This window comes from Mus pahari, chromosome 13, assembly GCF_900095145.1.
Source record: "Mus pahari chromosome 13, PAHARI_EIJ_v1.1, whole genome shotgun sequence".
In the NCBI taxonomy this organism is placed as follows: domain Eukaryota; kingdom Metazoa; phylum Chordata; class Mammalia; order Rodentia; family Muridae; genus Mus; species Mus pahari.
Window position 1 is genome coordinate 58,781,616 of NC_034602.1, and position 11,962 is coordinate 58,793,577.

General features: G+C 41.2%; 1 protein-coding gene across 4 annotated transcripts in view; it reads right to left on the reverse strand.

Annotated features, from left to right (window-relative positions):
• Atp8a1 (ATPase phospholipid transporting 8A1) overlaps window positions 1-11,962 on the reverse strand; it is a 226,668-nt gene that overhangs the window by 175,806 nt on the left and 38,900 nt on the right. For all 4 annotated transcript variants that reach the window (XM_021211312.2, XM_021211313.2, XM_029545002.1 and 1 more), the window contains exon 5: window positions 6,825-6,870. In XM_021211312.2, coding sequence (XP_021066971.1) covers window positions 6,825-6,870 — 46 coding nt within the window. The remainder of the gene's footprint in view (window positions 1-6,824; window positions 6,871-11,962) is intronic.

An 11,962-nucleotide genomic window follows, 5' to 3' on the forward strand; every position in this document is an offset into this window, starting at 1 on the left:
TACCCACAATCCTCTATTCTCAATACCTCTAGTACCCACAATCCTCTATTCTCAATACCTCTAATACCCACAATCCTCTATTCTCAATACCTCTAGTACCCACAATCCTCTGTTCTCAATACCTCTAGTACCCACAATCCTCTGTTCTCAATACCTCTAGTACCCACTGGATCATAAAGCATTCATTCACCTTTTTCTTTACCTCATTGAGAAATTTCTTACAAGAAAAAAACTCTTCCTGCCTGACCCCACCATGTCACAATTCCTTGGCTTCTGTTTTTAAAGCTCCTCAACTGTTATTCTGTTAAAAACTGGAAACAGATTTAGTTCAGAGCTATGAAGCCCCGTGGCTTCTGAAAAGCAGGGTGGGGCGGCTATCTTAGGCTTGAAGTCAGCACTAAAACTTGGCAGGGTTTCCAGCCCGAGGGAATCGAACACTACAGGTTCCTTATGTCCTCCTAGTAGTCACCCTAGCTTCGATCGCTAATCAATAAAAACCAAAACCATTTCTGTGCCTTGCCCTGCCCTATACAGCTGTCAACTTCTTTTAATATCATACTGGTAATCTACTCACACCCTTCAACAATTTCTCCAGTCTTCTTACCAGGGTTTTCAAAAGTTCCCCTAACCACGACCCCAACCCAACGTGTCTTTATCCATGCTCTTGTGGCTTCCCCAACATACATCTCTGCAGTTGTCAAAGCAAACCATTTGCTATTCCCAGGTGTAATCTCATGCCTGCCCACATTCCACAGAGCTGCCCACAGTAGCCCTTCATCCACAGCTCTCTGCTGAGTTGCTTTAACATCCATTCATCATAAAACTCCCAAAAGTCATTTGTGAATTCCACTTCTTTCATTTGATCCTCAATATTCTCTCTGGCTTGTATATCGATCTTCATTTTATCTTCCTTCCCTGGCCATAATGTCATTGTGCCCTTCCCTCAGCCTTGAGCAGGCTGCTCAGACCTGGCTTGCCACACTTGCTAGCCTACCTAGGGTGGAGTCTTCCAATCTAGGTAAAGTCTATTGTCCTGCAGCTTTCCTCCATGACACCACTACCGGCTGAGAGGTGGAACCTGTTCTAACACTATCTTGACAAAACAATGAGATCCTGGCATGGTGGGGGATGGGTTCCTCCCCTTTATAAGCTCAGACTCTTAAGTAAACATTGGCCTTGATCAGAAAACTTTGTCTTGGCTCCTAATTTCTCTTGCAGCCTTTCCCATCTAAAACCATCTTTACTTTCAGGAACCTAGTAAGTAACCTGGCGGCTACATCATATGGATCAGGAATGAAGACTTTGTCTATTTCTGCATAGGTCTTAGCACAGGGAAGGTGTTCAAGACAGACTTACTAGAGGAAAATAACAAATGCCATACATATATTTGAATCACACCTATTTTTCCCAGGAAATCTGGACATGCAACTCATTTGGGTTAGGCTAACACAGGTAGAGGAAGTACCTGCAAGTGTAATGAGAAAAAGAAAGAAAAGAAAGATGAAGGAAGAAAGACTAGGGGAGAGAGGTATGCCCACATAGGAAGGAAAGCCAAGAGCTAGGCAAAACAGAAATTCTGAAGTCAGATGCCTTCCTGTCCATTCAACTGTGCTCCCATAGTCCTCAGTGGGTTTTGTCCCTCTGTGTACATCTTTAATTTATGGGAGAAATGAAACACAAGCTGGTCTGTATTTCTCAACAAATGAATACCAGCTCCCTATCCAAGGTTATAGTGGAGCTCAATGGGCCCAATTTACACACACTCCTAAGACATTCAAACTGATTTGGAAATATTACCAGCTTTTGAGATGTGTGAGGTTATTCATGTTATCCACATACATAACTCTCAGCCCCGGGAAACAATCCTTTCTAAGGACTGTATACAGGAAAGCTGACGTCCATGCAGCAAGGTGCATATGCAGGCTCACTAGATGTGAGGAGCTCATTGCATCCTATGTGGGGAGCCAGCAGTAAGACAGAAGGTGCTGCTGTCTCTTTTCAATGGGCCTGTGAATTGGTGCTATTTTAATCCTTTCTCAGCTCTGCAGTGAACTGAAGCAGATGGACTCTGGCCTGTTAGTGGGTCACTTCAGATTGAATTACCCAAACAACACCTTGATGCCTTTTCTCCAGAGGACTTTAAAAGCGAGGTGGTTTCCGGGGTGGGGGGAAGCAACCACCCACTTCCTGCACTTCAGGCTCCCGTGAGTGTGCTGACAACCACTTCTCTCTTCTACTCCTGAAAGGCCTGTGTAGCACTAGGGAGGAAATTCTAGGTGGAGGTCTTTTTGTGATGTTCATGGTGTGCCTGGATTAGGGGGGCTAGAGAGAGGCCCATCCATTTAGATGACCTGTTGCTCTTGCAAAGGATGGGGTTGTGGTCTACAGTCATCTTAACTCCAGTTTGAGGGAATCCAATGCCCACTTCAGACCTCCACCGGCATCAGGCACACATGTGTACACAGACATACATACAGACAAGCCATCCATACACATAAAATAATAAAATGAATCTTTAAAAAAAAGTGTACCTAGGCCAAAAGAATTTCATGTAGCCTTTTCTACAAAATTAAATTACAGAAAAAAAGTTCAATAAACCAAGGCATATTTTTTTCACAAAAAAACCCCACTATCGTAGTAAGAGAAGGTATTATGAAAACTAAGTCCAGTAATATTGGCTCTCATCCAACTATAGAACCAAGCCAGGGGGTCAGCACGAGGCCCTGTCTCCCACACCTCACTTTCTGGACACACACACAGTATCCTGTAGGGAGTATGTCCAAACCTGGGATTTTAAAACAGCATTTCTATTCATTAGGCAATTATAAATTATTCCAACTACCTTAGCCTGTACCCAAACTCTATCTTTTCCCAGTCTTCTATGTCATGGTTTTAAATGAGATTCTTATAGCATTCGACAGAAAATGGAGACATAGTTTTATAATTTAAAAAGAGAGCTAGCAGAACCACCATTATGAATTTATATGGAGACTGGCTTCAGTGTATACATTACAGTAACAGTGACAATGTTGCCACATCACAGAGATGATTTTGGCAAAAACAACTTAGTTCAGGGGAGACAAGGAGAGACCCCCCCTGCCATATCTATCTCTCTGTCTCTCTGTCTGTGTGTGTGTGTGTGTGTGTGTGTGTGTGTGTGTGTGTGTCTGTACAATAAAAACTCAGATGGAAAGAAGAAATCAGACGAAGTATAGGTAATTTAGATGCAAGGAAGAAAAAAAAAAAAAGAAGCACTTGAGAAGAGCCACACGCTAGGGCTTGGAGTAATAGAAGCAATAAGTGGATACTGCATTCTGTGTTCACAGTAGGCAAAGCCAGGGCAGCAATGCTGGTGCAATGGCAGCCAATGTAGGTAAGGAAGTGTGAGAGCTCCTACCACGCTCATATTTGTTCAGTGCCTGGAAAGCAGCCCAGAACACGGTGATGCAAAAACTGCTTGCTTCATCTTATTCTCACCCTAGATCACGAATTCTCAAGGAAGCTCCTTCACACTTCCAGCCTGTTTTCCCTTTGTTATCTATAGTCAAGTATCCTTCTAGCGAATGGATGCGTGCGCGCGCGCGCACACACACACACACACACACACACACACACACACACACACACACACACACAGAGGTTGCATGCAGCCTCTGCTAAGACAAAACAATAGGCTGGAAGCTACTGGAAATCTATAGATAAGCAAGAGATGGGTCTGTCCTCTGCAGCATTCCTCGTTCCTCTCTACTGTAGAAAACATCTTCACAGCAGCACACCAGGCATAAAGAAAAGCAACAGACCACAAAGCTTGCCCAGACTCATGTGTACCTGAACTTGTTAGCATCAATTTTCATCCTTTACCCCTTCTCTGAAACTAGGCTCTTGGAAAATAATATAAAAGTCACATTTGCCACACACTAAGCCATCTGCTTAACCAGCATATGCAGATCTCTAAGGCAAAAAGTGGCATTTCTCCAAAAACATTGAGGACAAGCTCAAATGTAAAGCCTAGTTGAACAGTTCTGAGTTGGAGCCAACCTCTGTAATTTAGTTGGTAGAAACAAGGTGCCAGACAGTCACCAATCTATAGCTAAGTGGCTGAAAACGTTAGAAATAAATTATCATTGTTTATTGTTTCTGAAGTCTCTAGGGATGACCAGAGTGACCAACTGGGGAGCCTTTTTAGTATCTTACACAAAAGCTGAGAGAACACTCGTTTGAGGAGGAATACCCAAGACTGAATCCTGGCACTAGAGTCAAAGGCACCCTCTCATGCATCACACGGTCTTGGCAAACATTTAGAAAGATCTAAGCTTAATACTTTAAATCTCTGTCAAAATTAATTACCTGTCATAAATATCTCCCTCCCCCGCCTACACACCGACCACTGCCTCAGTTCAGGAAAGGAAATCGAATTTCACTCTGGTCTAATGGCAACAGATGGCTCTTCTATTAAGTAATTTGAGTTATCTGACAGCAAATAGCATCCTGTTCAAACAATTTTCTTATCTCCCATCATCTGCCAAACCAAGAATACCAGTGCTCAAAAACTAGGGGAGACTTAAGCAGGGAGATGCCAATCACTCGGGAAAGAATTCCAAGTATCAACATGATTTCTTGGCTATAGGACTTCCTTTTCCTGACCAACCTGGTTTCTGTAGCTGAGTCTGTACAGTTCATTTTATGAGCTGGTCTCATTTAGTAGGGGTGCCTTCTCACGTGTCTGCTCTTCATTTTGACACAGAGAGAGAAAATCTTGTACCCTTCTAGAGAATGGAAAAAACCAGGAAGAACCCACAACAATGTTTTTTTCCAACAGGAACATTTTGGGTAATCGAGATGTAAGTAATCAAGGTCCCTCTGACACAAGGTGCGCTAACCTAAATTCATACCACCATGACAACTGTCCTTCAAGGCTTTCGAAAGACCTACCACCAGTCACCAAAGACTAGAGTCCTCTGCCAGTGGTTATTATGCACTAGAAAAGTACTTGCAAAGCTGTGCTTTAAAAGCTTCTACTGAATATTCTTAGCAATGTGATAACAAATGCAAGAGCTGCCCTTGTCAGAAATACCAGCACCCAAAACATCTGACAGTCCTCCCTTTCATCCTTATGATTGTTCCTTTCCATCTCAACTCCTAGAGCAGCTTTGTGTCCCTCCCCCATGATCCTTTCGGTCCTCCATCCTGAACCTACATGTTCAGTCTGCTTCTTTTTTGGTTCCTTAGCCATAGCTACTGCAAACAGACAAGGAAAACTGGAATCTCCTCTGCCTGGCATTTAAGGTCTCATAAAACTTGATCCTAGCCTATCTTGTAAATCATGTGTCTGCTTCTCCCTGATGGGAATCTCTTTGGGGCACAGGACACTCTAATAATAGCGTGATCCAGCAATCAGGTGGTGTTTTTCTTCCCCAGGCTGTCTTTGCTTCCCCCTTCCCACTCAACCCACGGGCAAAATGTCATCCCCACATCTCTCTCTATTCACCCACAGTCCTCCCAAAATTTTAGACCTAGCTCAGGATAAAGCAGGATTTTCTCCCTTTGGGGGCTTTATAGCCTCGGACAATGGAAACACTATTTGCCACAAAAATCCAATGAGTCATTGGGATGGCACAGCCCAGACTTCATCATCTTCCTGAGTCTACTATTGCACTTATGTACTTGGGCATGGCTTTTCTCCTCATGTATATATATATATATATCTTAACAAAGAGGCTGCAAGTTCTTCAAAGTTAAAATTCTTACTAGATCTTTTCTTATATCTTCAAATAATTAATCTTTCAGTAGAGACCCTAAGTATTTAGGCTAATAAACATACCCTCCACAAATGTATAGAAAAACCTAGCAGAGAAGGTCTTTGGTAGGAGGTGGTGAGAAAAAGGGAGTAAATACCAACAGAGTGGTGGTCCTTAATCTTCCTAATGCTGCAATCCTTTAATACAGTTCCTCATGTTGTAGTGACCCCCAACCATAAAATTGTGTCATTGCTACTTTATAACTGCAATTATGCTACTAATATGAGTCCACCATGCAGATATCTGAATTGCAGGATAGCTGATATATGACCCTTGCAGGGGTTTCGAGCCACAGGGGTTGAGAACCCTTGTCATGGAGCCTCCCTGACAGGAGCAATAGTAGATACTGTGCATACTGACGAGGTGATGCTAAAAGGTACCTGGTTCCCTCCTCATCAGAGACCTGGAGATAGAAAGGAGACTCTAAGCTCAGAGACGGCATACGATCTCTGTTTTCAAGCTCTTACTTTTTAAAACTATGAGAGCCATGGTCCTCTTGGCCTGCGTTGAAGGTCATTTTGGTTGGGTTGGTCTATAACAAAAAAGGCTGTAAACACCACACCCACTCATAAGCTGGTCTGCTTTTAACTGTGTGCTTTATTTCAATGGATAATTCCATCCACCTCCAAGGAATAACTCAGGGTAGTTTTCAAACAAGTAACAAAATTTCAGATAAATTTCAATCATTCCTACAGCCAACACTCTTCACAAATAAAATAAAGCCATTTTTTTAAACAGTTTTTAACACGGGGGGGGGGGGCATAAACCGTAGACCTTATTAACAATACATTCAGAAGCACATAGCTAGGAAACACCTAAATATATTCAAATGCAGCTTTTTCACAAATACCACTCTCATGGGAATTTAAGTGCTGTGTTAATAACTGCTAAGGACAGTTAATAACTGCTGGGACAGAAAGTATTTCAATACAATAGAGTATCCTCAACTGAATCATACGTAAGTAAATAATCTGGGGCTATGACAATGAGCAAACTTGGTAAACACAAGAGGCATAAAGGCCTTACCTTGTGTCTGTTTCTTGTTCACAGCATTATCAGCCTTGTGTCGTTTCTAAAAGTTCAGAACAAAACAAAAGGTTCAGTGAAAAAGTGAATGCAATCCAGAAAATGGTACTCAGAGTAAACAAACATCTTTAACTTAGGCTTCTGGGTTTTTGTCTTTCTACACTCATAGATGGGGTGTTGTTAGACCATCCCCAGCTTCCTCCTATAGTACTCCTCCATGGTAGCACAGGCATGGGGCCCTCAGAAAGTTCTTAAATAGCAAAAAGGTAGAATAACATTTAAGTGATACTAGAGAAACGGAAGCGAAAGCCAGATTTAGTCTACTGCTTAAATAACTCACGTAGAAGATTACCCAAGAGAACTCTGTATAATAACTACCACTTAATAATGGGATTCAAGTAGTTTCAGCTTTTTGTAAAACCCATTATCTGATTAAGCTGAGCACGTGCCCCATAACTTGGAGGTACGCTGATATTGGTCGACAACTAGAGACAAGTTCATCGGCCACTTCCAGGACAGTCTCTTCTCTTCGGTGTTCACAGTACCACCTAGTTCAACCAGAAGCCACTGAGGAATAGATTCTAATCCTCTTTGTCCCCAAAGCACCCACAAAGGTGAAGAGTGAGCAGGTGATTTCTAACTTGAGACAGGTGAGTTTGAAGAGTTACAAAAACCAAGATTTTATAAGAGTAAAACAAACAAACAAACAAACAAACAAACACAACACCATCACCACCAGCAGCAACAACAAATAACCAGAAGGCTAGGAGAAAGGCAAGGCGCTAATGACCAGGGACCACTATGTCTTCTGTCATTCATCCTGGGGCTTCTGTCTAATCTTACAACATGGAAAAAAAAAAAAAAAAAAACCACACCGGACACAGGTAATATGACAGGAAAGTCATATAGAAAGATTTAATTTTTTTTTTAAATTTCAAATTGAGGTGTTGAGTGTAACTAACCCTTTGTTTTCAAAGATCCTATCTTAGAAAGCCCAAGCCCGCACTTTACTGCCGGAATTGAGGACAAATACACACAAGTGCCTCAGTTTTCCACTTGAGAAAAATAAGGAATTCAAGAAGCATAGTGAAAAACATTTCCCAAGAGAAACCTGTGGAGTCAGCCCACCTCTGAGCCACAGCTGGAGCTAGGGTGAGTGGGGGAAGGGTTATCCAAACTAACTAACGGGGTGGATCCGGTCATCAAAGTGTCAGCCACTGAGCCACAGGGCAGACAAACATTGACATCTCCCTGTGAGGAACGTGGCTCTTACATCTCCATGGCATGTCTTTCTCAGTGCCCACTACTCACTACTAAATGTGTGATGGTGAAGAAATATCATGGCAATATCATTGCTTCTAATTTACTAGAAGGTAATTTGAAATATAAAGAAAATTAAATCTTTCTATATTTATATTAACAACAGAAAAAATATAATTATAAGAGTCCAGATATTACTATTTTTTGTTGCTGTTTCTTTCTTAATAAAGGTCACAAGAAAATTTTGAAAGTAATCCAAAGTAAGTTTTGGTCCACAATTATTTTTTAAATCCAAGGTAAATTTAGATAGTAAAAGGAGGCATGGATGATCTCCTTCCCATGTGCATCTATGTGTGGCTTCTAACTGATGGAGAGAAAAGCTAATTAATGAAACATTTCCATCAAACAAGAAATGAAACTGAAAGAGGCTTTGGACATTAGTTTCCACCTACAGGAAATTCTTACAGCAGAGTCACTCTGTCTTCAACCTTCTGCCACCTAATAAATTAGGTCAGTGTGTCAAAAAAAAAAAAAAACCTAAACCAAACCAAACCAAAAAACAAATGTGTTGGAAATACAGAAGGATCCAGCTTCTAACTTTCCCTATACAAATAACTTATATTTTTTATGATAAATATAGCATGATAGCTTCTAAAACTAAAAGTATACAGAAATACAGGTACTCTCTGGTTTCAAACTCCCCCAGTGTTCCTGGGAGCTGGTGCAATGACCACTGTTTTCTACCTTGGATAGAAAGTTCATCAATAAGTGGTGTTGTATGAACAGTGAGTGTTATGAATTTGAGGACACATGGGTGTCCAGTACTGATATCTTTTTATAGCTACTTCCTCTGACAAGGCTGAAAGTGCCATGTTAAATTCCACTTAGAGGACAGAAAGCTGTGTCCTTGAGAGGCAGGCCATAGGCTCAGACTCCTAATTGAGAAGACCCTTTCCTTGCCGGGTGTTGTTTTCCAGGTGCCTTTGGTCTTCTGAGATGAGATTAGTCAAGGCTTAGTCTCTGCTCTTCCTCAATTCCCCTCGAAGTTAGCTCATCTTTTTTCACACCAAGCCTATCACTGGAGCTGCCTATAGCCCTCCCCGCCTCCTTCCTCCTCGTCCCTGCTCTCTCTGTTTCTGTCCCCTTGCTTCAAAGGTGCCCCGAAGAGTGAACATGCTGACCGTCACCTTAGCCCTGACATGGAACCATGAATCCACATGGGCTCATTTTCACAAATCGGAAACTTCAAAGCCACCTGCACGTTTTATTTACTAAGCACTCACTGGGCCCCCAGGCTCCATTAATGCTCCTGAGGGTACAGCAATGTACAAGAGCTCACATCCCTGGAGCTCATGGAGTAGACAAGTGGTTAGAGACAGTATCAGCCAAGTATGTAGGGGATGCACTGTGTTGGGTAGAGATAAATCTTGACAACTTGATTTTGAAAAATTCACCGAATTCTTTTTTAGACTTTTCACCATCTTGTCAACACCACTTGGTCTAATATATCTTCATTATTATTATTTTTTTTTAATGCCAGCTATTGGACTAGTATATCTTGTTAGCTAAAAAAAAAAAAAAATCTGTTCTTTTTCTAAAATTCCTGTTTTGTCCTTTTCTGAAAAGGATCTTTGAATGTTCCCAGGACAGGTGACACTTACTTGCAGCTTGCCTTACTTGCAGCTTGCTGTCCGTGAGGCATGACCCTAAGGGTATCACACGCTTCACTTAATTCTAAAGCCAGCCTGGTGACTGCTTTACTGTCTGAGGACTCGATGGTCCTCTCCAGTCAGACGTCCCCTACTCGGTACCATACGCCTGCTCTCTGGTGCCTGCTCCTCACAGACTGAATGACTAGTCACTTTGTAATGAATGAAATCTAGTAGTGTTTAACAATTTTCTGGTGAAAAAAAAAAAAAAAAAAGGAGGAATGTTTTTATGGTTCTAAATACCAATCCAATAGACGTCTCTAATTCTGATTCTTGCCACAAGAATTGGCATTCATTATGATAAAAGTTTTGGGAAAAAACTTCCATTAATTTAGAATATTTCAGGTATGTTTATATTTATTTTTGTTTATATATATTTGTTTATATATATATATGACACAAAAATAAGACAACACATTATGTTAATCTTTGCAAAGAATTTGGAGTAGGTAAGTCTTCACTATCTCACTATACACAAATCTTTGATTTTATTCTAAAAATGTACATACAATGCTAACATAGGATATAAGTTTTCCTAGACTAGAAGCTGTGTTTTAATTTCTGAGGTATAGGGGAAGACATAATTAGTCTTATATTAGGAAGACAAACATCTAGTTCCATACTTCTGTGGATGCGAAGATAGCATCTCTTTATCATGCCATTAGTTGTACCACCTGCAAACAGATGTTGTTAACATTGATGGCCCAAGCACTTGAAAAGTGCCATCTCTATTCCCTCTGCCTTTCTCTGCTTCAAAGAACCCTACCATTCTATCCAGCAGAAATGTAATTCAGTTTGCATCCCCACACGGAACAAGGGTTGCCACTGCCTGTCTCTAGCAACCACAGTGTCTTTCAGTAAACAAAACAGACATACATTGGGCCACTGACATACTGAATATGATTAACAGCACAACAAAGTTTAAACACATCCTAATCTATATTCTAAATGATGACAGGTACCTATGCAGTGTCCTTGTGTTTCTGTTGAGTGAATGTGTGAATATATGACTCATTTTAAGTCGTCATATAAACAGTTCTTTGTCCAGCTACCTAAACTATTACGTCTTTTGTTCTCTCCTCTGGACTACCATCTCAAACTGAATAGTTGAATATATACTACATGTTAACTACATCCCTATAGCCAGTGTCTGTCAGGAACAGTAGTTTCATCAAAACCTCTCGCAAGTGAAATCACTACTGCCTCACAACATGAAGGGATATTTTCTAAGAGCTGTCGGATTAGTTTCTTTCTGATTATTGCATTACGCTCTATTAAAAATATTCTTTGAATACATTTTTATTTACTGTCTATTTTGAAAGACAGTGTGTAGATACCTTAGCTAGAAAACCAGAGAGAAGACTGGAGAGGCAGGGTAGAAGAGCGCTAACGTGCAAGGCTCCATCCAAGCTGCCATGACTGAACTCTAACATCCTGGCTCTCAGTGGCAAGCAACTTTGGCTTTCTGATTATTCTTTCTCATTTGGAAACCTGGGAGAAGATCAGCAATATCTTAGCGGTCTACTATACGTTCTAATAAAGATAACGGACAGGGAACAAGTGCATGGAACCCAGAAGCACAGTAAATGTTAGTTAGATTACTGCTGGTGACTCTCTGGATCGAAAGCCCAGCCTGGGATGGAATGTTGGTTCCACCACTTTCTGGGACAATGTCTATGACCTCTTAAAGTCCCAGCTTCCTTGCCTTTTTCCTTTTAAAATCTTGCATTTTAAAACATTCTTTTAGTGGAGCATCTATATGTGTCTTTTCAAAAGACCTATTCATATTTTAAATGATGTGTCTGACTGCATATCTGTATGTGAGTATGTGTGCATGAATACAGGTACCCACAAAGGCCAACAGAGGCTATCCCATCCCCTGGAATGTGTTACAGGTGACTGTGAGCTTCCTGACATTGGTGCTTGGAACCAAACTCAGGTCCTTTATTGGAGCAGAACACATCCTCAAGCACCGAGCTGCCATCTCTCCAGACCCAGCTGCCGTGCTTTAAGTGGAGAACTCTTGAAGTTATTGAGTGGATTAAGTAAAAAACAGATAAAGAAGCAAGACTAAACCCAACAGCACAATGACCAAAAAATTACATGTTCTCCAGAAAAATCAGGTGAAAGAAAGAAAGAGAGAGAGAGAGAGAGAGAGAGAGAGAGAGA